General features: G+C 39.2%; 1 protein-coding gene across 3 annotated transcripts in view; it reads left to right on the top strand.

Annotated features, from left to right (window-relative positions):
• Slc25a21 (solute carrier family 25 member 21) overlaps positions 1-25784 on the top strand; it is a 549817-nt gene extending 524033 nt beyond the window's left edge. For all 3 annotated transcript variants that reach the window (XM_070026825.1, XM_070026841.1, XM_070026833.1), the window contains 3 exons: positions 19301-19482; positions 20416-20468; positions 23991-25784. In XM_070026825.1, the coding sequence (XP_069882926.1) occupies positions 19301-19482; positions 20416-20468; positions 23991-24052 (297 nt within the window). In that variant the 3' untranslated portion in view covers positions 24053-25784. The remainder of the gene's footprint in view (positions 1-19300; positions 19483-20415; positions 20469-23990) is intronic.
• The last annotated feature ends 686 nt before the right edge of the window (positions 25785-26470 follow it).

The raw sequence follows: 26470 nt of genomic DNA, 5'->3' as shown, positions 1-26470 counted from the left end.
GCCGATTAAAATACTGTATATGGATATGCAACTTACCACAGAGAAACCTTTTTGAAAAATTATACACTGAAAAATATGAATGACAAAAAGGAATGTAAAACAAATCCTATCTAGGACACAGATACTAGTAGGTGTAGAAACTCTGTATGTATGTGCAAAGTCACAATGAATCTTGTGGAGAGTAGTTTGAGAAGAGCTATAGGGAAGATGAAGGATAGTAATGGAAGGGATGAGTCTCACCCAGGAACATTGTCTGCATATATGCACATGTCAAAATGAAACCCCTTGTACAGCCAATTGATGCTAATTTAAAAAATGTGTGTGGAGGAGATTCCAATTAGCCATCAAAAAGTGTGGGGTACTGGCAACTCATGTCTATAATCCTAACTACTCAGGAGGCTGAGACCTGAGATTGAGATAGTAGCTCAAAAGCCAGCCCAGGCAGGAAAGTCCATGAGACTCTTATCTCCAATTAGCCAGGAGAAAAGCAGAAGTGGAGCTATGGCTCAAAGTGGTAGAGTGCTAGCCTTGAGCAGAAAAGTGCCTCTACCTCTGCTTCTATCTCTGCCTCTGCCTCCTGCGATAGAATTAACTTCATTAATTGTGTTGTAATTCTTATCAAGGTGAGAACAGGAGACTAGAACACCTCATTCTCTCCAACTCCCAGCCAAAGTACCATGTAATAAGGAGGACATTGAAAAATAGTTTGTAGTTATTTTAAAAAGTGAATGTTGGATCCAACCCACTGTAATTCTTTCTATGCTGTAGTTTCACACTAGTGAAGAAAGCCAACTCTTCCTACATATTTAGCTATTAACGGTTTTAAATCATAGATGTCCTATGACAGTGATGAAATGTGTTATATTGGCTCAGAATTTCGTTTCCAAGCTTTAGCTTACAAGCTAAAAGAACTGACTGCTTCTCATTTAACGATCCTGGCAGTTGAACCCCCTAGGTTGGAGGGGACAAGGAATTTTGTGCATAAAATTTGGGGTCAGCAAGTCTGGACTGCACTCCAACATGCATTTACAGAGTGCTAGCAGGTTTCAAGCCCTAGCCTGGGCAAGCTGGGGATGAAATATGGGAAGCTGCGACAGATCTTTCAAGGCAATGGACGTAATAGGCAAAACAAGAAAAAACATACTTTCAGGATATGAGGAGAAATGCCCTAGTACAAACCTGGTTGTTAAGAAAGGCTTCTGTGAGAAGTGACATTGGAGCTAAAGACTAATGTATTAGTCCATTTTCTGTTGTTGTAACAGAATCCCTCCAGAGTATGTATAAGTTTGTAACTTATAATGAAAAGAGGTTGTTTAACTCACAGTTCTAGAACCTGGAAAGTTCAACATCAGACATTCACCTCTAGTGAGGGTCTCGTGCTGCAAAATAACATGAAAAAGGACATGAAAGTATATGTAGGAGAGAGACAGGGAAAAGGGAGCGGGCACTTGATAACAACTCTTATTCACTGTAACTAACACACTTTCTCAAGAATTGCATCAATTGCTTGTAGAGTAGAGCTCCAGTGACTCAAACACTTCTTAAAGGTCCCAGCAGCTCTCAGTACATTGGCAATTAAATACCAAGATGACTGTCTGGTAGAGAGAAAAAAAATCCAAACCATAACAAGTGGGAAGCCAACAGAAGATTTTTTTTTCTTTTTCCTTTTTTTTTTTAATTGTGAAAATACTATACAGTGGGGTTACAATTACATGGGCAAGATAATGAGTACATTTCTTATCAAGCATTGTAGCCTCCTCCTTTGTTTCCCTTTCCCATCCCTTCCGATGCACTCCCCCCACCCAATCATCCTCCCCCGCACCAAAGTTGTAAAGTTCGTTTTCGACATAACGACTTGTACATCTCATTGTTGCAATGGGTCCACCTGTATCCTTATTTAAACGATTTGTTTTTCCCTTCCCCTCCACAAGTTATACCAACATCAAATACAGTGAAAGCAGAGGTTACACTGTGGGGGAGGGAGATACAAAGCAACAAAGAAATAATCTTATAAATGTGTTAGAAACAATAGCATGAAAGAAAAAAAAAACAGTTGAATACATATCTTAGGGTTCATTTCCCTAACATCAACTTATCTGACCTTTTCTGCTTGACTCAGACATATACTCGATATTGCAAATGAGGGAAACCATGGGACCTATGTTTCTTTGGGCCTGGCTTACTTCACTTAATAGAATTTTTTCCAAGCCTTTCCATTTCCTAACAAATGGGGCAATGTCATTCTTTCTGATGGAGGCATAGAATTCCATTGTGTATATATACCACATTTTCTTGATCCATTCATCTACAGAGGGGCATCTGGGTTGGTTCCATATCTTAGCTATAGTACATAATGCTGCAATAAACATAGTCATGCTGGTAGCTTTAGTGTGGTCTTGTTTGTGAACATTTGGGTAAATGCCCCAAAGTGGGATTGCTGGATCATAGGGGAGCTCTATGTGGAGTCTTTGGAGGAACCTCCATACTGCTTTCCAAAGTGCCAACAGAAGATTTTAAGCAAATTACCTGATTGCTGTGGTTGCAGTATGGAGGGTAGAGTGGAAATTGCTTCAATATGCAATTGTAAGCTCTTGTACTAGCCACATAATGGCAACCGGAAGTTGACAGATTTGAAAACAGTGCAGAAGGCAGAGTCCATAAGATGTACCTAAGTGTGGAGAACAGATGATAGGAATGATGGAGACAGGGGTGATGGATAGTGTATTGGCATAAACACACCAAGGTGTTTAATAACAGGAAACACTGAAAGAGAAGCAAGCTGAAGGGAGAATATTATTAGCTCTGCCTGGAACATGTGGATTTAAGTGCATTGCAGATAGTGACTGGGTTGGATGTGGGTTCAGGAACTTCAGAGAAGAGATCTGAGCTGAGATAGACACTTAGAAGTCATCAGTTCACTTCTGTGTGAGGAGAGAGCCCCATCCTGTAGAGTGCGGAGGGCACTCAAAGCTACAGGGTTTTTAATCTGTAAATTGAAGAGCCACAGTTGTTCTATGTGACCAGGTTAGTTTGAGAATTAAAATGAATAATATATGAAGTCGTTTATGAACGTTAACGTGCCATTACAGTTAAGTGTGGCGGTGCTGATGACGGCAGTGCTGGAAGCGGCGAGGTGGTAAAGCTGGCAGAGGACGTAATTAGGATGTAGAACTGAATGAGGATTTGTTTTTTACCCTAGGACTATTCTTTCTGCACTTAAATGAACACTGTATTTTTCTCGCCTAGGACAGTCATTGGTTTTATGTGTTCTGTAATCTAAGCCTGCTTTGAGACTGGGAAACCAGTATTCTTTAAATTTAAACCATAATAAATCAATCCTTCATGAAGGTGAAGGTATGGTAATCATTAAAACATGTTGAAGAACGTCTTCAAATTGTTTCAAACCATGAGGAGGAGATAGTGGTCCTTGAAGGCACTGGGCTATCTTTCCTATAGGCTGGTTCTGGCCATTCATTCTGGACATTTTGATTTCAGGGTTATTGCTTCAACTCTTTCACCCAGCAATTGGTCAGTCTCTTGTTCCAAGGCTATTTAAGATTTTATCAATTCTTATTGGCATGAAATAATTCCAAATTTGTCTATAATAATAATAATAATTATTATTATTATTATTGCCAGTCCTGGGCCTTGAAATCGGGGTCTGGGCACTATTTCTGAGCTTCTTTTGATCAAGGCTAGCACTCTACCACTTGAGCCATAGCACCAATTCCAGCTTTTTCTGTTTAGGTGGTACTGAGGAAACAAACCCAGGGCTTCATACATGCTAGGCAAGCACTCTACCACTAAGCCACATTCCCAGCCGCTATAATTTAATCTTTTAGTACATAATTGTCTTGCAGTGTTTTCATCTTTAAGGTGTTTGATTTTGCAAGAAACTATTCATAATTATTATCTCTGGGGAGATAATAATCAGGAAGGTGTGTGTGAGAGACAGAAAAAGAGATGCAGCAGGAGAAATCACAGTGTGGGGCTGTTCCTTTTTAAATGCCATTCTAAACTATTGGGAGCTAATTTTAAAATGGAAATATGTCTAAAGAAAATAAGAAAACATCATAAAAGGGACTAGCTAAGTCACTTTTATACTTTTTTTCACTTTCATATTTTGTATCCAGAGATAAAGTAGGAAATCGAACAGGAGACCTAGGTAACTCAGATCAGATATCCATACCCTGACATTTTTTGCTTGTTTGTTTTCTAGCTCTTCAGATTGGCACTCTCTGTTTAGTACAGATTTCAACTATTTGTTTTCTGACTTCTGTGCCATTTCACCATTAAAATTTCATGATTTTGCTAGGTTCTGAAGGTTTACAGCTATAATCCTAGCAATAATCCCATAATCCAAGAGGCTGAGATCTGAGGATTGAAGTGCAAAGTCAGCCCAGGCAGAAAAGTCTGTGACACTGTTATCTCCAATTAACTTCCAAATCACTAGAATTGGAGCTATAGTTCAAGTGGTAGAGCACTGGCCTTTAGCAAAAAAAAAAAAAAAAAAAAAAAAAAAGCTCAAGGACAGCACCCAGGCTCTGAGTTCAAGCCCTAGGACTGGAACAAAATTAAAAAATCACAAATAACTGTGTGTTTTAGCTAAGGAAGTTAAGGCTCAGAGATAAAGGCTTCTAAGACCATACACAAGGGGGAAGGAAATCGTTATAGCCAGGCACTTTGCACTGGAGCACATTTTAATCTTTTATTTTGTCACCCATTAAGTTTTGTCTTTAAAATGGCTACTAAAATTTAAATAAGTGAGGTAGCTACTGATTTCCAGATAATGTAACCAAATTCTTCTTCTGCCTCATTCAGTCCTGCCATCTGGTCTTCCCTCTTCTCACCTCTACTCTATAATCCTTTGGAACTCAGAACTATAAGACATGGCTCTGGAAGAAGAGAGCATTCCCAATTTGAAAATGATACCCTTGGGTTCATTTTAGGGGCTAGCTATTCCTATTGCATGGCAAGTAAATGGCTACAATAAAGATTGATTTAGATATTAACTGAGATTTATTTAATAAGGACACTCATTTATATCTTACAGAAAATGGAATGAAATAGCATTATAAAAAATTATCTTCTCTCCCCAGAAGGAAATCATCACTTCTCCAAGCAAAGCAGACTAGGAACAGATATTAATAAACTTAAATACTGACATTTTTCATACATCCATAGGAATATGCTTTCATTGCAAAAACAAAAGCCAGTTTTTCATTCCTACACTACATTGAGGATATTCAGAACCTATTTACAATGCAAACCCATAAATAAGAATCATAACATTAAAATATTACATGTCTTTTAAAACTTTGTCTTCTAATTCTATATTGATTTCTTTTCTTATCTTCCATAGATAAAATAATAATAGAAATCGCCATCTAAAACTAATGGCTGTCAACAGAACTAAACTGTCCTTACATTTTGCATCCCAGCTAAGGATGTTTGCAGGTTATTGTGCCAAAAACAATGGAGTTTTTGTGTTGAATTTTGCTATAATATAAATTACATGTGTGGCTTAGAAAATTTAGGAGAAAGCAATTTTTCATATGTTCCATCTTTCTTACTTAATAAACCATTTAGACCTGTCCCTATGGTCATTTTACTAGAGACAGCATTAAGCCAAGCAAATTTTCTTCTCTTCCAAAGTAATAGACATTGAGATTGCCTTTCAGAAATGCAGATGTTTTTCTTTTGCTTTTAAATATTTTCTTTGCTTTGTGCATTTTGTAGAAAGTCTGAAAATAGTGCCAGATGCAATTCAGTTTATCAGACGAAATGTGGAAATGTGTTAGTTTCATAATGGAAAGCTATATCCTTCCCTGAGATATGCACTAGCTGAATGAAAAATGCACCTTTGGGTTCAACTGGAAAGCTTAGACAGCGATGTTTGTATTTTGAAAAGAAGAATCTCAGTAGAATTAGATCATAGTAGGGTTTAATTTATGACCATTTACTTTTCTGATTCTGTTACTTGATCGTTAGTCTTACCAATCATCCAGTAACGGGAAGGGCAAGAGCATTAAACTTTCATTAAGAACAGCTCTCTCTTTAACAACCACTGGAAAACTACAAGAGGAAAACTACAAGAATTTATTTTCTGTCCGATGCAAATGGCTCATACTTGTAATCTTAGCTAGTCAGGAGGTTGAGATCTAAGGATCACAGTTCCAAGCCAGCCCTCAGGAAAGTCCATGAGACTCTGATCTCCAACTAACCGACAAACACCAGAAGTGGAGATGTCACTCAAGTTGTAGAGTGAAAAAAAAAAAATCTAAGGAACAGGGGCTGGGAAGTTGGCTCAATGGTTGAGTGCTTGCCTCGCATGCATGAGGCCCTGGGTTCAGTTCCTCAGCATCACATAAGCAGAAAAAAGCCAGAAGTGGCACTGTGGCTCAAGTGCTAGAGTGCTAGCCTTGAGCTGAAGAGCTGAGGGACAGTGCCCAGGCCCAGAGTTCAGCCCCCACAACCAACAACAACAACAACAACAAAAATCTAACTAAGAAACAGCACCTAGGCCCTGAGATCAAGCCCCAGTACCAGCACATACACCTATATGTATGTGTATTTTTTCTCTAAAGTTTCAGGATATGTGACAAGATTCTGCAATAAAATGAGTACCTTTCATTAGCAGTTTGCAGACTCTTTGGGGGTGACAATAGTGTCACAGGAGTTCAGATACTTTCCTAAGTAAACTTCAGGCAGAATTTTTCAGGCAGAGATCACTCAAGTGGATGGAAATTAGATATAAGAAGCTTAGGTTCTCCATGGATCCATTCTAGTCATGCATTCCAAAAGTAGCCATGGCACATCCCCTGTGTTCTTGACATTGTCTTACTGAGCATCGGCACTGTCTTGCCTTAGCAGAGTTTACAGTCTACTAGAGGAGACAGAAAAAAAAAAAAGAAGAAGAAGAAATTAGTAGACATGATCCGGTGGCTTACATCTGTAATCCTTGTTAATCACAAAGCTGAGATCTGAGAATCCTGGTTCAAAGCTAGCCTGGCAAACAAATCCAGGAGACTCTTACCTACAATTAACCAGCACAAAGCTGGAAGTGGAAGTGTGGCTTAAGTGGTAGAGCAATAGCCATGAGCAAAACAAGCTACATAAGAACTCAAAGCCCTGATTTCAAGCCCTGGTAGATGCACAGGCGCATGCGCGCGCGCGCGCACACACACACCCACCCACCCACCCACACACACACATTCATTGATCAGGGAACCAAAGCGTTCCAATAGTGATAAGTGCCATTAAGACAGCTATTAAGCTATGTTAACTTATAACCAATGGTGGTTATAAATCCATAGTGAATCAGGATGAGAATATAGGAGAATGTAACTAGGGCTCAAACTAAGGACTTAGCCAGGCCAAGGTGAAGAGGATGAGTAGACTAGATAGATCAAAATGGGTGGATTCCTTTAAGCAGAAAGTACTTAGGAATTTATGAGAAGATAAAGAATGAGGGTACTTGGTACATGGAGAACTAGGAGAGAAGGAGGAAGTATGGAGATCATCTGGGCCCAATGCTTAGACATACCATTTTAAGGCATTTTGCTTACCTTAAATAATTAATTGAGGTAATATGTTGAACAAACACACTACAAAAGTAGAACACAATGGGTATGGCGAGTTCCAGCTATAGAGGTATGCAAGTGACATCTCATGAAATGGACCTGATTCAAGACTTTCACTTGATTGTCTGCCAACCTTCATTAGAATTTTGTTTACCAAGCCAGATTTGTTCCTTTGTTTTGAGGCTTTTATTGAGGCAAGAAAGAGACAAAGCACATGAAAAAGAGAAAAATCCTATAGACATCCCAAAGAAATGTATGGAATACTTTCAAAAAATACTTTCTTTCATTTTGTATGAATACTCAGAATTAATTGATGCCTGGAATGTATTTTCTAACCACTTGAATATATGGGTATATATAATTATCTATTATATTATGCTTGTGGGAAAAAATCATATATGAAACAACCAAGTGATAACTGTTATGTTTAAATCATAAACCATTTTGACATCTTATACAATTCATAATTTGAGCTAAGTAGCTAAGACCTTGAAAATTATTTTACATCTCAGAATACTTTTAAGAACAAATAGCTTGGGGGGGGGGAAGGAATTTTCATGGCTATTTTCTGAATGGCTACATTTAGATGTGGAGCTTTTAACAAGACTTTGATTTCATTCCAAAGCCCAGAGCCCTGCAAGGATAGGATCTTGGGAATACTCCACATTCCTTAAAGAATGCTTATCAATTAAACCATCTCATTTTAGCTTGCTGACCTTTGGTGCAGTGAGGAGCTAGCATTTCCCCCAAATTATCTCACATGAAAAGAAAACAAACACTCTAATAGATTCCTCTGATAGCTGTAAAATAGAAACAACTGTAAGTTTTTAATTAAGCTTCAAGAGCAGATATTTTCACTCAGGACAAAACAGCATGACACCATGACATCAGGGAAAAAAATGTTTTTGTCAAAGTTTATGAACATAACAAAAGAGAGCCAAGATTAGAAAGAATGAAAAGGGTATGTTGAGAGCTGACTATTCCTAGCTGATGTGCTCTCATTAAAACTAACAATATCAAAAATGCAAGGTTCCTCTCTAAAAAGGAAAAAGAAAGAAACCAATTCCCTCTCACCCAGGCTGCCTCCTTGTTCAGTCACCAGGAGGCAACTATGATTTCAACACACCACTTCATTTCCATGCCCACTATGGCCAGCTGTGGGGAAAGCAATGAAGAGCTGCTATTATTTGCCTTGCGGTTGCTCCCAGGTGCTTAACACTGTGTGTATGTACCTCCTTTGCAATTTGCTTCTGCAACCTCTGTTCTTTGTATATATTGTCTTTGTAAAGAAGAGCAAAAGCCTTTGTTAAATACCTCTGAAGTATAAGGCTAGACACCTACACAAAGATAAATGTGGCCTGGCACCACCCTTTCCTTTAAAATGTTTTGAAGAAGTCTCCCCCAAAGAGTCCCAGTACCCATCTCTACCAACCTGTCAAAGAATTAAACCCCAGTCCATCTGATACCACAGCCCTGCTCTTAGTCATTGTAATGTATCTCTTTAAAGTAGGTACTCTGACATTGAAGTCTTATCTTCTTCCAGTTGTACTTGCAGTTTCTCATCTACTTCTAATGACATGGTTGTCATCAGATTTGTCAATGTCAGTATAGGAGCTAAACAGGGTACTATACTTCTCAGTTGACCAACTCAGAGTACAGTAGAATCAACCCTTCCTATGATCTAAATATGCATCTTTCTTAATGTAGCCAAAGACTTTACAGAGCTAGATTGTTGGAGAATTGCTTGAGGAGAGGAAGAGATGCAAAAGAAGAATCTATGTTGTTTTACATCAAGATATCAGCATGGCTAGCTCCAGTGGTTCAAACCTATGATCCTAGCTATTTGAGAGGCAGAGATCTGAGGATTTGGTACAAGACCAAAAGGCATAAAAGTACCTAAAGTTACAAGGCATAGAAGTTCATGAGACTCCATCTCAGCCAATGGCTGGGTGCAGTAGTACACATCTATCATCCCAGCAACAAAGGGAAGCACCAATAGGTCATCTTGGGCATAAAACAAGTCTTAATCCTGAAAATAACAAAAGCAAAAGGGACTAATGGAGTGGACACATGGTAGAGTGCTTGATTGGGAAGTGCAAGGCCCCTAGCTAAGTTTACACACACACACACACACACACACACACACACACACACACAGAGTTGACATATATCTTTATGATCAATTTTTAAAAATCTACGATTATGTGAAATCCAAGTCTCCATTAAACATATACAGTTCACTAAATTAAGAATTTCACACCAAGCACTGGTAGCTTATACCTATAATCCTAGACTCAGGAGTCTACAATCTGAGGATCACATTTCAAAGCCAGTCCTGGCAGGAAAGTCTATGAGACTCATCTCCCAATAACTGGAAATGGTGCTGTGGCTCAAGTGGTAGAATGCTAGCCTTGAGCAAAAGAGCTCAGGGAAAGTGCCCAGCCCCCAAGTTCAAGCACCACAACCCACCAAAAAAAAAAAGAACTTCACATTCATTCTGCTTTAATTTTGTGGGTATAATCAGACACGAAAGCTCTGATGGATTCCTCTGTCATTCTCTTCCATACTGTATCCTATCCAGTGCACAGGCCTTCGACATCTTTACTCACGTTTAGCTGGCTTCTCCCCAGACTGCTGTATGGATACATCTTTCTCAGAACCATGTTGCTTATCCCGAAGAGAATGTCTCCAGCTATACTCTTGCGCATCCTCCATTCAGTGTCTTATTAATTCCATGTCTTACTCATTGGCATAACATCAGAGACATTTTCAAGTCATTTTCTGAAATCATAGTTTGCAGGGTAATTCACATGAAAATAAAGCTTTTTTTAATAGATTTTTTTCAGTTTCTTCATTTTCCTTAATAGCTTTGAGGAAATGAACAACTGCATTACAACCAGCCCTTCAACAATTGGAAGTAATATGCTTCAAAGGGCATGGAATGAACTAAACTATAAAAATGAGCTCTAGCCAGGTGCCAGTGGCTCATGCCTGTAATCCTAGCTATGAGATCTGAAGATCGTGGTTCAAAGCCAGCCCGGACAGGAAAAATCCATGAGATTCTTATCTCCAATTAACCACTAAAAAGCTGGGGAGGGGGGAGCCGTGAGGGAATTGAGTTCTGCAAAGAAATACTTTTGACCCTTCTCCCAGCTAAAAAAAAAAAAAAAATCATGTGACTCCTCCTAAGACTTCCCCATTTGATGTAGTACCAAGAGAAATTAAAAGGTTATGGCTACAGGGTGCCAAGAAAACATGATATAGGCTGATATAAAGTGGAAAGAGACTAACACTAGACATTAATAGTTATGCTGATATGGGATTCTCTTAAATGAAAACCCCTATTGATCTATTTAGGCCATCTTTGCATTTTACAGAGCTGCAGGCTTCCTGTTTAGTCTCCCACACCATCCGCCATTTCTACCAGTTAACAAATTCTTAACCTCCCATCCTTCTTAACCTCCTCTGCCTCCTGGCATGCCTTTGTATGGACTGTCTTCATAAAGATGCCAGACCCTAATCACAAAGGCCTGTGAGATGGGCAGTGGTCATCGTTTATCAGGCTAGCAGCCAGCTGGCCTGTCTCTAAGCAGGGTATCAGAGCTCATGCCAGGGAAGATAGGAAGGAAAGCAAGATGCCTCTTCGGATCAAGATAGTTTGCTTCTGTATATATAAACTCCTCCAGTGCCATCGCCTTAGATTGCTGAAGCTGCTTTTAGCTGATGGGCACATAGTTTGGATTAGATGGTTAAATTAGTTACAAGTATGTAGTGTGTTGATTGCCAACTGTTTTAAGTCATAGATCATACTTATGATGAGTTAGTCATTGATCTCCTTGAAAATGGGCTGGTAAACATACAAAGATCAAAGTGATTTAAAACAACAAAACCCTCCAGAGAATTCTAGTAAGAGAAGTTGGTGTGAATTTACAATTATATACTCACTTTTTAACCATAGATCTTTGGCAAATTATGGCTTCTCACTGTTGGATTTTGTTTTTTTCTCTCACGAAATGAAATGTTAACTTCCATATTAAAGTATTTGCCAAGGGATTAACCAACCAAAAACCCCCATGAATGCTGGGGCAGGTCTCTTGCCCCCAAGAGGTTGAGCACTTGTCTATATTGTATAGGCCCTTGGTTCAATCCCCAACACCTAAAAAAATGTACCCTGTTGGGTGGGGGGGAGGGGGGAGGCTGGGAAGGGAGGTGAAGGGTAAACAAAGGAGGAGGCTGCAATGCTTGGTAAGAAATGTATGCATTATCCTGCCAATGTAATTGTAACCCCTCTGTACAATATGTTCTCAAATAAAATAAAATACAATTTAAAAAAATGTACCCTGTAAGTACTGTATTTCATATTGCTATTACAGAATAAGGCCAATAGTGTAGTGTCTATTAATATTTCAACATATTCAGCTCTACTTTGGTTGTGTCACATACTTTAAAGAAAAATCTAAAAATATATAAAGGAAAAGATCTGTGGAAGGAGAAATAATATATATTACAGCACATATTTCACAAAAAGACTATGACAATAAAGAATGGTTTTTGCATCCTGGTGAATTTGCATTGAGAATGGTGACAGTTACTTGCTCTTGCAATTGATCAAAGAACTGGAGTGAAATAGTTTAGGCTTATGAGTAAAGATTGTCAGTTAAAGGACAGGGGAAGTTTCCTGATTCTTGATTGGTAACAGTTGGAACAAATTATGGAAGTTGGATATTTTAAATAACAATAGTTCTTTTTTGTCAACATGAGTATCTGTTTACTTAATTTAGATCTGATCTACCCTGAATATTTGACTTGGCTAAGTAACATTCTAAGTTCACTTCTAGTCTTGTGATTCTGAGATTTTCTTCTCTGTCACTTTTTCTCTTAGTCTGAGACGTGATCTCCTGAGATGTTAAATAAGGGTACAGGCCTGAGAGGCAAGCACACATTTCTCTGATTCTACAGCTGATGTGACCATCTTAGAGTTCCTTAATACCTTGGCTTTTTCATTCCTAAATAATAAAACCTTGGATCTCTTTGGACTCATTTAAACTATATCCCTTTTTTAAGTTAAGAAATTCCCATTGTTCAAGAACCTCATCAGCTCAGGCATGTTATATGGCTTAATGATAGAGAAAATGCTTAACCCCTGACATAGAGTGGGTGTCTGATTATTATCATTACCTTCTTACCCTATTTTTAAAGCAAACTAATAGAAAAACACAAAGTGGCATTCCATAATAATTCTTTTTTTTTTTTTTTGTCCATCGTGGGTCCTCACTCTGAGCCTGGGCACTGTCCCTCAACTCTTCAACTCAAGGCTAGAGCTCTACCACTTGAGCCACAGCATCACTTCCATCTTTTTCTGCTTAGGTGGTGATGAGGAATCGAATCCAGGGCCTCATGTGTGCAAGGCAACCACTCTACCACGAGCCACCTTCCCAGCCCATTCCATAATAATTCTTAAGCCAGGGAACTAGCCATTCAGCTAGTGCATGGAAACTAGCTAATATGTCTTCATTGACTTCCTAAACATCCAATGACTCAACTTTTTTGTGTGTGCGTGCTTGTTCTGAGGACCTTGGCATTAGTCCTGGGCTTTTGTGCTCAAGACTAGCACTCTACCACTTGAGCCACAGCTCCATTTTCAGCTTTTTTGGTATGTAATGGAAGGTTAAGAGTCTCTTGCATAGGCTGGCTTCAAACCATAATCCTTAGATCCTTAGATTTCAACCTCATCAGTATCTAGGATTATAGGCACTAGCCATGAGTGCCTGGAACCATGACTAAACTTTTAAGAGGCCAAAGCTAGATATTATCTCATAACATTTTGACAATGAAGTCCCAGGTATAACTTGACCCTGAGCTTAGTTCACACCCAGCATCCAAGTTGATCACATCGTGTTGAGTAGTTGATTATACACCCACTCCCAAACCCTTCTGAATCATTTCCCTCCATAATCAGTGCTAGCTCCCAGTACAGGATCGGGCCCTAATAAATGTTTATGCTCCTAACTATTATATCATATGAGAAGCAATATGACATAATGGTTAGGAGCATAAGCTCAAATCTAGGGTTCACCTCTCACCAGAAGTAGGCTCTTACCCAATTGTGATAATGATGTTTTGTAAAAATGGTGTTTTGTACCTAATTCACAGTTTATATAGTGTTTGTATTTTGTAAATGCATTCACATACAAAATCATTCCAAAGAATGGGTAACATTAATAATAGTATTATTTCATATGATAATACGAATAACACTAAAATCATCGCAAATATTTATTTCATTTTTTATTGCAGTTTATTTTGCTATTCCTTTTTTCATTACCTACTGTTATCATTATTGGCAGAAAGATACTGGAGTGATTTACTGATGGCCAATATGGAATGACCCACTCAAGCTCTGTGATAGAGAGTGCTCTGACCATAACCCCACAAGAACCTGTTCTTACTTTGGACTGAGTTGGAGGTAGAAGATGTTGAATAGAATTAACACAAATTCCTTCAGTTCTTCTGAGCTTTGTTCAGAAACAAAGCCCTGTTTCCACTAATGGAAGCTTTAAGAAGTCTCTCAACATGTACAACCTCTTCGTGCCAATGCTTGAAATGAATCTTAGGGCACCAATTACTCTTTTCAGTCCAAGGATCCAAGGAGCATGATTATAAACTTCAGTCAAGCAGTGGTTATTGGACTTTTGCCGCCATCAGACTAACGTGGAGAAAGGACCTGCTTAGCAGATTGCTGGGCTCTATCCCCATATTTAATACATCTGGAATAGGACCCAAATTTATGTCTGGTTTTAGGGTGTTTCTTTTGTAGTTCAAACCAGCTTTGAACTCATAATCCTCCTGCTTCAGCCTTCCCAAATTTTGATTTCTATTAACTTCCTACTTTGTGCTGACAGTGGTAACGTAGGGCCACCCTGAGCCACCCCTGAGTTCATAGCTGTGGTTGAGGAGTGTATAGCAGGACTCCAGAAGGAAAATAAATTTGAGTGATATTTTTACTGAAGTGAATTACCTGCTAACTCTGCTAAAAACTGAGGCTTCCTATTTTTAACCCCAGTGTTTTAAACCATGCAATTGCTATTTCCTTACTTTCTAAACTTATCAATAGATAAATTGGTCTCATGAAGGTTTTTTTAGGCTTTTACAAGCCTGATAAAAATCTCTAGACACTCTTCCCAGAAAAACCAATATACACATACACAGAAGTATGGCTTACCACGTTAGGAGTTTCTTGAACACCTCCACCACCAGCCCACCCACGGGCTTGAAGACCGTACTTGAGGCACTCCTGGGATGAGACAAACGTTCCCTTCTCACAGTTAACCCTTCAGTTAGCTTATTTATAAGGGAAGAATAGTGAAAGCAGTTCTTGACTCCAATGTGGTTTAAAAAAAAACTGGTAAAATGTATAGACACTTGCACTTAGCAGTGTCTTTCACAAAGAGTATATATAAATGTTTGCTGCTATTAAAGTTGTTACTGTATTGTGGTCAGAGAAGGGGATACAGCTGGCTTGGGGGAGGATGCTTGTGAGGAGGGAAGAGGTTTAGATGCTGCAATGTAGTCCTGGACTGAGTAGGGCCCAAGAACCCAATGCAGCAGAGACAGTGGCCTGGATGCTACCCAGAGGGCTGCAAAGACCACTGAAGAATTGGTGTGGATCTGGGAGGAGCTACAGTCCCACTCTCACTCTGCCCCACTCACCTTGGTTTCTTCACCTTGCAGTATCTTGGACTCATTATGGCCTCCGGGGCTCTCTCCAGAGCCTCAGCTAACAAAGCCCACCTGGGTTCCATGGGATGCGAGTGTGGTGTTTACTTTCTCCACTGCCCCAGCCTCCCAAGTTAAGAACCCTTATTTTATGGCTAAAGCAGTTCAAAGCAACTGCCTAAGGGCTATTTTCTCCACAATAGTTAACTCCAAGATACAATTCAAACCCTCCTATCTTAATGTTTAACCCTCAGAATGAAAGTGGAGCGGCTGACCATCTCACCAATATTCACCACTTTGAGAGCCTGGAAGAAAAGACTCTAAACAAGTAACAAATAATATCCCCACCCAAAGACTAAGACTGGAACTTCCCTGCAGGCTTCCTAGTGTTTTAATGGAGCTGGGAGCTTGTATAGTGGAGCAGTTGGGATGGCCTTGGGAGTGTTGATAGGGTTGATAGTGTTGACAGGGTCTGTCTCTGTACCTGTGATCCTACCTACTCAGGAGGCTGAGAGCAGAGGATTGTGGTTCAAAGCCAGCCCAGACAGGAAACTCTGTGACTCATATCTCTAATTCATCACCAAAAGGATGTAGGTGGAACTGCGGCTCAAATGGTAGAGCACCAGACTTTAAAAAGCCAAGGAACATTGCCCACGCCTTGAGTTCAAGCCTCAGTATTGGGAAGGGGGGCGGGTGGTACGCACGCATACACATATACACACAAATAGACTGTGGAGGGCAAGAAGGCAAAACTTGGTAAGTATAATGTATAATCAAACTACATCCAGAGAGAAAGGTTGGAGAAACTGTTATCAACAGATCAAGGGATCATAATTCAAGGTCAGTCCAGGCAAAACAGCATCTGAATCAATAAGCTATGCCTGGTGATATATGCCAGTGATTTCAGTTATGTTGGAGACACAAGTATGAAGCACTAGCATGTCTGAAAAATAATCAGAAGCAAAAAAAAGGGCTAGAGGCAAGGTTCAAGTGGTAGAGGCCTTTTCTAGCAAGTGCAAGCCCTTTTCTAGCAAGGCCCTGAGTTCAAATCCCAGTACTGCTAGTAACAACAACATCAATAATAAAATAACTTTCAGACATCTTCCCAAGAGAAAGGCAGCTGGTCTGGGAAGCTAAGATAGTTCCAAAGTGGAAAGTAGGTATCTGTACTTGTAAAGCTGCCCGATGATTCTGTTGCCCAGCTTGATTTTGGAACTATTATGGGATATTACTCTTATGTGGATAAATGTACAGAAAACAGTGTGGATACTTCCTCATGCCAGTGTTACCTGTGCGCACTTAGAGAGCTTAGGTGTGGGTCTCCCTCACTGGCTATCTCAGCTCACCCTCCATTCATTCCCATCTCTGATTCTCAGGAGATATATTAGGAGATGGGAGAGGCTGGTAGATAACAAGGTCCTGTGAACTTCCCCACAATGTGCACACAGTTCTTTCTCATGAGAGTTCGACTAGATCACAGGACACCATGACAGCATCATGAACTTAAGCCTGGTGCGTAGTAAACAGGCACTCTACCACCAGCCTTTTTTTTTTTTTGGTTGTGAGGTTTGAACTCTTCGCCTGTGTGCCGTCTGTCCCTGAGCTTTTCAGTTCAAGGTCAGTGCTCTACCACTTGAGTCACAGCGCCACTTCCAGTTTTTTTGGTGGTTTCCTGGAGATAAGAGTCTCACAGACTTTCCTGCCTGAGCTGGTTTTGAACTGTGATCCTCAGAACTCAGCCTCCTGAGTAGCTAGGATTACAGGCATGAGCCACCAGTGCTGGGCTGCATTGGTTATTTTTGAGACAGTCTCACTTTTTACCCAGGCATACAACCTCAACCAAGATCCACTTATTTTATGTTTTATGTTGTAACTGAGATGACAGGCACATTCCACTCTGCCCAGCTATTAGCTGATAAGAATTCTCATATGTATGACAAAGCTGGCCTGGAACTGTGATCCTCCCCATCTCAGCCCTCCAAGTAGCTAGGATTCCAGGCATGAGCTACTGGGGCTTGTAACAAAAGCACCTTTTTACAGAATGTTTTTATATAATAAGGGTATCCATGTTCTGCCAGTCTTGTAGAAGATTCATAGCATTTTTATCTTTCAGAACAAATAATATAGTGTACAGGTAAGGTGAGAGAGAGAAATAGATAGATAGATAGATAGATAGATAGATAGATAGAGATAACACACGTGCATCCGTGCACACATGTGCGCGTGCACACACACACACACACACACACACAACTCTATGGAGTTCCATGACTCATCCAAGGTCAGACAACTTGAGTAGGTGCCCAGTGTTTACCCTCCTCTGGAGCTCTGGTTCTGCTTCTGTGCCATACTGGAGAAGGGTAACATAAAGGCATTTTTCTCTCCTTGTAAAAGAGGAGAAAATGGGGGAGGGAGAATTATTTAAACACACCTCTCTCATACTGCAATCACTGCATTGTTTTTCCTGTAGAAACACCCTGTTGGTTTTTAAATCCCTTTAAACCTCCTCGACACCTGTATGGCCCAAGTCCAAGAATTATTCCCAAATCCCCCGCTTTTTAGACATAGCCCCACAGGAGTTTCTGTGATGGTAGCTGGCTCCTGGTTTAGTTGAGAATTTCAGAGCCCCCAGAAGTTTGCTTCTTCTGTAGGTGCTAGAAGCCTACAATGTTCCAACCTGAATTTCTTTTTGCTTTTATGTTAAGCAAAGAGTATACCACCCTCCCACCCGCTCTGGTTCTATTCGATAAAATAGTGTCATGGCACAACCCTGTATTGTTCTGTGGCATGCTGATGACTAAAGCATTAACCAAAAGGGAGGACAGAGGAGGGATGAAGTGGGGATCAGAGTGAGCAGCTCATAATACATGATATGACTTCTCTTCAGGGCAACAACTCAGGCTGCAGACATAATGAGAACTTCCCAGCAAATTCATTATAACAAAGCATAATGTGAGCTCACTGGGCACAAAAATAGGCTGAAGGAAAGTGACTCCCACATAAGACCTAATTAAATACTTTGATGTCAGAAAGCAGCATGGGGAGGGGTGGAAAATCCAATGTGGAAGGCTCTGTTCAAAAGAAAAGAAGAAACACCCACACCCCTTTCTCTCTCTCTCTCTCTCTCTCTCTCTCTCTCTCTCTCTCTCTCTCTCTCTCTCTCTCTCTCTCTCTCTCTCTCTCTCTCTTCTCTCTCTCTCTCTCTCTCTCTCTCTCTCTCTCTCTCTCTCTTCTCCTCTTCCTCCTCCTCCTCCTCCTCCTCTTCCTCCTCCTCCTCCTCCTCTCCCCCTTCTCTCTCTCCTTTTCTTCTTTTGCCATGAAGAAGGAAGAATAAGATTCAAGAACAATGGGTTGTAAATTCTTCAGCCAATTAGTGCAGTGACTTACTACTGTTTGTAATGCGCAGAATGTCACAGGCTGTTTTGCAGCCGCTCCAAGTTGGTTTGTTAATAACAGGAAGCTAGCACTTCTCAGTACAGTGGATCAGCTACACGTGAAAATAAATGCAAAAAACCTGGAGGGGAATAGCAGCAGACCGAGAGTAGCCTTGATTTAATTTAACATTTGGGGGTCCACACACAAATGAGCATTTTAGTAGGCTTCATGGTGGAAGTTGCTGTCATTTGTAAAATATTCTGGCCAATTAGCTAATAGTGTGCTTGGATTTCTCCTGTTTTGATACAGTAATACTAAGTACATTGTGAAGCCCAATTATACAAATCATCCCCATATGCCATACCAGTCTTTCTTTATGAACTGTGTTTATAAATCCTGTGTGAGGAAATGTGTACTTCAGCAATTTAGACCATGTGTAAAAACATAGCCAATGGGATTGTCAAGAAAACAAGTTCCAGCCTAGGAACTCCTAATGTGTTCCGTTGGAATAACAGGAGGGTGCCGGGGAGTGCGTCGCTCTGCTTACATATATATTGCTTTAGACTGTTTAACCAATTAGGGGCTTCCACTTCCTCTTCTGTTATTTTCTTCTTCTTTTCTTTCAGGATCCGATTTTGGAGTTTCTGAGAAAATTTGGGATTGGTTTCTTGTCAGGGACCATCGCCTCCATCATTAACATCCCTTTTGATGTTGCCAAAAGTAGGATTCAAGGGCCCCAGCCAGTTCCTGGAGTGATCAAGTACAGAACCTGTTTTAAAACAATGGCAACCGTCTATAAGGAAGAAGGGTAACACATTCTTTCTTTAATACACAGGCCAGGCTCAAGCATTGTTAGAACCACCTTGTGCTTCTATTTTGATGAGAACCAGTAAGCCTTCCTGAGTTGGGTGTGTGTCTAAGGAAGCCTGAGGAATACATGACATATTTTGCACGGCCACACAAGAATGAGACACTGGCAAAGTGTTCCTATACCATCAGGAACGTGCCATGAGGCATGACCATACACTATGTAGCGTGTTTGCCTTGGCGTGCTAACATTGACTTTTTACATGCCAGTGTGAATAAGATGCTACATGGATTATATATCCTGTTAGTACCTGAGTGGGAAAATAATTTTCTTCTGACTGTAATCCTAATCAAAACGTCACCTAATTTTGTATTCTCTTGGGAGAATTAAATATGAGCATTCTGAAAATTAAGTTTTTTTAATTTTTAAAGTATGTGCCTTTTTCTTCTGTTTTTTTTAAGGCTTAGATCCTGCCTTACTTACATTCCCCCCCCACACACACACACACAACCAATATCTTATTCTCAAGTAAACAAGTGATACTTTATTATTTTGATCTAACTGCATCATATTTCCTAATGTGAAGCCTGAGTTTGTGGTCTTTTAAATTCAATTACAAAAGTCATTTTGCCCATATACACAGCTGTCTTGAAAGCAAAATCTGCCTTGAAAGCAAAAACCATCTCCCTGATGAAAGTCATGTTTCTGATTGGATAAGACCAGTGTAGCCTGGATAATAAAAATTGATTAACTCTTTCCCCTCATCCAATTTGCTGTAGTGAATACTAAGCCAGATATTGTCAGGTTGGAGGTGAGTGTCACTTCACATAGCTTCTTTTTAAATGCTGAGCCAGCATCTCAATAAAGCTGAGGTCTAGCTCCATCTTATTTTCAGACTAAGAATGCTCCTTTTTTTTTCCCTTTTGGTTATAGGTTTTTAGCTTTATACAAAGGCCTACTTCCCAAGATTATGAGACTTGGACCAGGTAATTGTGCTTTTATTATTTATACTCTTCCTTCTTGATTACTCTAAAACTCTTGTTTTGCTATTAGTGTCTAACAGCAACACAGTAAAAATTTACTACTCTGTGAGTAGCAGAAACCTTGAGAATGTAAAGTTGTACGATTATTGAAGATACTCAAGGCATCTACTTTTGTTTATAAGTGCTGTTTATGACCTTGCTGGAGGCTGATAGAAGTCAAAACCCAGCTGAAATTAATAGGAGAGGATTCATAGCCATAGGCATCTGCATGAGCTCCAAGGCTCCATGGCTTCTGGATGAAGAGGAAAATTTTCACTGAAGAACCAGCTTGATAAAACTGACAATGGTAACTCACGCCTATAATCTCACCTACTCAGGAGTCTGAGATCTGAGGATTGCCAAAGCCAGCCCAAGCAGGAAAAACCTTGAGAATCATAACTCTCAAATAACCACATAAAAAACAGGAGGTGAAGCTGAGTTTCAAAGTGGTAGAGCACTAGCTAGCCTTAGGCAAGAAAACTCGGGGACAGCACCCAGGCTCTGAGTTCAAACCCCATGATGGACAAAAAGAAGAAAAGAAAAGAAAGGAAGAAAACTTTTCCTTGTGCTCTCAGTCAGTCTTAGTTCTGACTTCATTTCTAACAGAGAAAAGGAACTTGCCTCCACAAAGAGCAAATCATTTCTCTTCACAGTCACTGCTAGAAAGGGATGATGACATTGGCCACTTACCTGTCTTGGCCTATGTCAGCTGGATGGTGGAAGACCATGAGGGACAGAGGCCAACCAACAACAAAACAAAACAAAACCAAAAAAAAAAAAAAAACCTTTATGTAAATAGATAAGAAAATAAGGGCTGTAGACTCAACCGCTTGGGCAAATAGGCCTGGATTACAAGCAGCCTTGTGAGTAACTATGAAGGTATGCTCTCGACCACATGTATATTTTTTTAGCCAGGTCACACTCCCTATTTAGACATCCTGCTAGCCTTTGGAACCTTCTCTCCTCTCCACCCCTCCCTTTAAATACTCACATCCTCCTGCATTCATCTGTACATTTACCTTTCAATCTTAATGCAGTAATAAAGAACAACAATCTCTAGATTGAAGCCGGGGGAAAGTTCACGCATTTATGTATTTAGCAAACACACCCACCATTCCCAATCCATGTAGCCCAACCATTGTAAATATGTAAGTGAGGACTTTGCTTCATATTTGAGATTCAGACCTATCTTTGATTAGTCAATGCCCCTTTTATAAAATAAAAAAAAAAGAACATCGAGAAATTTGCCCCATTTCTGCAAGTACTCTATGTAACATTTTTTCTGCACCACCCAGTAAAACCCTACTAAAAGACCTAATGTTATAGAAAATCACAGTAGGTCTACGCTGGATGATTACCAGGGAGAGTAGAGCTATAATGGTAATTCACTGGAACCTTAATCCAACCCTACTAAATAATCTGACCCCACATTTTGTTAGAGGTTTGCAAATGTTTGGTTGGGTTTTTTAAATGCTTTTGCATGAGGTGTTCCAAGTTTCTTTGGTATTAAACTCAATGAAGAGTTGTTGGAAAGTTCCCAGCCAGCCTCACAAAATTATGAAAAACTGACTGGCTCATTCAAGGACCTGGCCAATTTATTTCAAACGTTAGATAGCTGAAAGATAAGACATTTGACTTAAAGCCATTTAGGAATTAAAGGGGGGGGAATGGCAGAGGGATGATGGGAGAGGAGAGAGAGAAGAAAAAGAAAATAAAAAGAAGAAAAAAGAAAGGGTTGGGAAGAAGGAAAGAAGAGGAGAGAAGGAAATAAAGAAAAGAGGAACCTTCATTCTGGAGAAGTATACCATCTTATGTATGTAACAACTTTAATCAGATACTCCCTATGAAAGAGTCTGTAGTTCTTAAACTCAGTAGGCTGAAAACTAACCCAAAACTGAATATTTTGGCTTTATATTGTGAGCAGTTCATAAAAGTAATCGCACATTTGTCAAGAACCCTCTCTAATGCATCTTTTGGGAGGAGGAGGAGGAGATGATCATGAGGCTTGATCTCAGGCCCTGAGTGCTATTCCTGAGCTCTTTTGCTCAAGGCTAGCACTCTACCACTTTCAGCTACAGCTTCACTTCCATTTTTCTGGTTCAGAATCTCATGGACTTTCTTGCCCAGGCTGGCTTTGAACCTTGATCCTCAGATCTCTGCTTCCTTAGTTACTAGGATTCCAAGCATGAACCACCCGCTGGTGGTGCTTTGAAGTACATCTTTTTTTTTTTTTGTCTGCCAGAGTTCCAGTTGAGAGGAGCTAATAGAGTTCTTCATGAGTTAAAAATGAAAATTATACACAGATAGTTATCTTTTGTATGTGGTTACACAAACATGTGCAGCTTGTGGATTACAAAAGAAAAAAAGCATATGGCAATGTGCACAAAACAACTAAGATCCAAATCAAGTTCCATTTCTTTCTATCAGAAGCCAATCTGCTACTAGCCCAGCCAAGTCTTCCATAAGTCATGCATGGGATATTTGTCCATGTTTTGCAATATTTTTCTCATAGATAAACATGAAAGGATAAGTATAGATTATTCTAAGTTAGAAGACATGTGCTATTTGCTGTATCATATAGAACACAAAATAATCCATATGCAAGGGTTTCTCCCAGTATCCAGGGATTCAACAGCCATTGTACTAATTTTCCTGAACCATATTCCTGTTGATTTATCACATAACAAATGTCTTTTCAGCCCATCTCATACAGTTCTTTCCTTCCAAACTTCATAAGAGTTTGGTGGTCTTGTGCCACCCAACTCCATTACCAAATTTTTATACTAAAATATAGATAGATAGATAGATAGATAGATAGATAGATAGATAGATAGATAGATAGATAGATAGACAGAGAGACAGACAGAGAGACAGACAGAGAGACAGACAGAGAGACAGACAGATAATCTGAGACAGATAAATGAAATACTTTGCAACCTTTTGCCAGGTTTTACAATACCAGATTTAAAAAGCACACAGAAAGCATTTTTTTCCATTACAATCCAGTTTGAAAGCTATAAAGATGGGATGGAGGGGGCAAGGAGCAGTTTCACCCATTAAGGGCCCTCTTAAAGAGTTCTCACTTAAATGCAACTAAGGCCATACAAGTCACAAAGTGAACAAGACAAACCCTTTGCCTACACAAGAATCTGAAGATTTCTGTCACAGGAAAGCCACATGCCCTTACATGACTAAATCTGTCTATATTTATTTACTTTTAAAAATTAAAAGTGCTTGGAAAAGAATCTGATGAGAAATGCTGAAAGTTACAGAAACACATGAGGACTCATGAGGAAAAAATGTATTTGGAGACTCAAGATGGTCTTGATTTTACCCTGAAATCTTTCCACAATATTTTTATATCTGTATATCAGCACTCCAAACCTAGTTTTTCCAAATTCCCCTGCCCAATAGGCTGCATGGAACTCTATGGAACAGTATTATTTCAGAGAGTTTGTGATGTAAACCTGCTCTTTTCCCTTCTAGGTGGTGCAGTGATGCTGCTGGTGTACGAATACACCTACTCGTGGCTGCAGAAAAATTGGTGATGGCGTAGAAAGTGTTTTCCCCTTGAGAAATGGGGACTTGCTCCGAGGTCCCATGAAGAGCAGAGACTACCAGTCAGCTAATCTAGGCATACAACTATGAAGGGGAAAACAACTAGGTCAGAATGAAAGCCTGTTCTGACACCCTAGATGGTCGTTTGGGCCATCATACACATAAAACTGTGAACAGAAAATTAATATGGAGCAATAAGGAATGAAAGTTGAATATTCTAAATAGGGTAGAAATCAGATTTATTTCACAAAAGATAGAGAGGCTTAGTCATATATGTTCTTATACTGATTCACAGTGAAAATTCATTGAAATGATATTTTTTCTCTAAAAGGTCTAGAAATGCTGAAATTCTTTAAAATATTCTGTGGTTAGTTCCTTTAAGAATTCTTCCAAGAAAGACTGGGTACAAATAAAAAGAGATAAATCAAAATTTCAACAGTTTTTATAATTAATTTTTCCATAAATAATATTTAAAGAGCTAAAGGAAAATCTTTTAAAATACACTAAAACAACCTTTTAAGAACAGTTGATTTTATGAGCACTGTGTTAACATGTAAGTCTCTTGGTTTTCTTGAGCGATAATATATATCTCAGCTATATTTTCCTAAAATCTACTTCATATTTCACGTGGTTCCTAAAGCAGATATTTTTAAATCATGCTATTTGAAGTCATTTGTTACAAATAAAATACAATATATTAAACTACTTTCCTTTACATAGCTCACTTTGAAGACAAGTTTTGTTACTGCAGTATTTGCATACTAAGCCATAAATTGGAAGCAGCCTTTGGGCCCATTCATGCTGTCTATTTGTATCCCAAACCCTATGTACAGAGCACTTTCCTGGGACATTCTTAAGAAGAATGTGCAAGGTAGAAATGCATTTCAAGTGACAACTTCAGGTGGGAAGTCTTTTGTCTACAGTATTAAAACATATAGGATAAAAAAAATGTTTCAAAATAGAAGCATGTGCTTAGCATTTCCAAGGACTCCTAGGATAGGATAACATGAACTCTAAAAAAGTAGCTATTTGGTCCTGATATAACCAAAGTCAATTTTTTTTAATATTTGCATCCTGAAATGATGCTACTTCAGTAGCTGAAGTCAACAAAAGTATCTGCATGTTCTAGATGACACCCCTGCTCTTCACTAGCACTGTGGGTATTTCTACTAAGAGACAATTACACAAAAGCATCTTGAAAATAAAAAGTAAAGATAACATGGTAATTATTAATTTTTATTAATTTAGAGCACTTAAAGTATAAAAATAAAAGGCTTTTTGACATACTGTATATACAGACACAGCCTTCCATTGTACATCCTTTCCAACATGATTTTTTTTTAATTTATATGTCAGCCCAATGTTCAGTAAGTGGGTCAATAAAAACAGAGAACCAAGACAAGTTTTGCACAACTAAATTCTCTCCTCACAGGTAACATTCTAGCATCCTGAGAGAAAGAACAGTGTGTGTGTGTGTGTGTGTGTGTGTGTGAGTGTGTGTGTGTGTGTGTGTGTGTGTGTGTGTGTGCCCAGAAACCATGAACTTGAACCTTTAACCTCTCTGTATGAATGAGATGCAGAAGATTTCTGAAGACTCATTTGCCAGTTGAAAAAGAACACTTGACCTCTAAGAGCTAGAGGAAATACATTAACATTAACCAATGACAATAATGTTTAAAACTCAAACCATCCCATTCCATTTTCCTTCTCATAGGTTTAAAAGTGGCTTCAAATCGTAATTTGCTTTGAATAACCAATTAGATTTAGGTTTTCTGTTGTCTGTCTAAAATCACTCCGTGTAGATTTACTGTTGCTAAGGAGAGACCTATGAAGAGAAATAAAAAGAGAAAAGAAAACTTGATATCATTAATATTAGATTTTTTAAATACAAGAACCAGACAGAATTATAAATAAAGATAAGAGATCTCTTAATTTAGATAGCGAAAAATAACATTATTTGTTGTCTTTCCCTATCAACAACTGGCATTTTTTTAAATACCCCTAACAGCCACCTAAAAACATTTGGTAAAGAATAATTCTGTACCTTAAGTCAGTTTTTCTGGATGGTAGGAGAGTCCCTGTATGCTGTGGTTTTAAAGTCTCCACCAAAATATTGGGTCTTTGTTCCATTTGGTTTATAGTCTATTTTCTCACCAGACTGGGAACTCCAGATGTCAATGGGAGTTTTGCAAGATCAAAGGAAGACTATGGCCCTGAGAGTTCATCTGCTCCTTCTGCTTATTCTTCTCCTGAAGTTATAATCCTCTGTTTGTAGCACTGGATTTCACTTTCTTTAGAAATAAATGCAGTTCAAAGCTCTCTAGAAGATACCTGCTGCTTGAAAAAAGCAGGTCCTCAAACATAATGTGTCAGAAATTTGCTTACTGTTTACATCTTAGTGATTTAAA

The sequence above is a fragment of the Dipodomys merriami genome, unplaced genomic scaffold (genome assembly GCF_024711535.1).
Source record: "Dipodomys merriami isolate MVZ:Mamm:240054 unplaced genomic scaffold, mDipMer1.0.p SCAF_1, whole genome shotgun sequence".
Lineage (NCBI taxonomy): Eukaryota > Metazoa > Chordata > Mammalia > Rodentia > Heteromyidae > Dipodomys > Dipodomys merriami.
The sequence above is the reverse complement of the archived record's forward strand: the minus strand, read 5'-3'. Positions and strand labels throughout refer to the sequence as shown.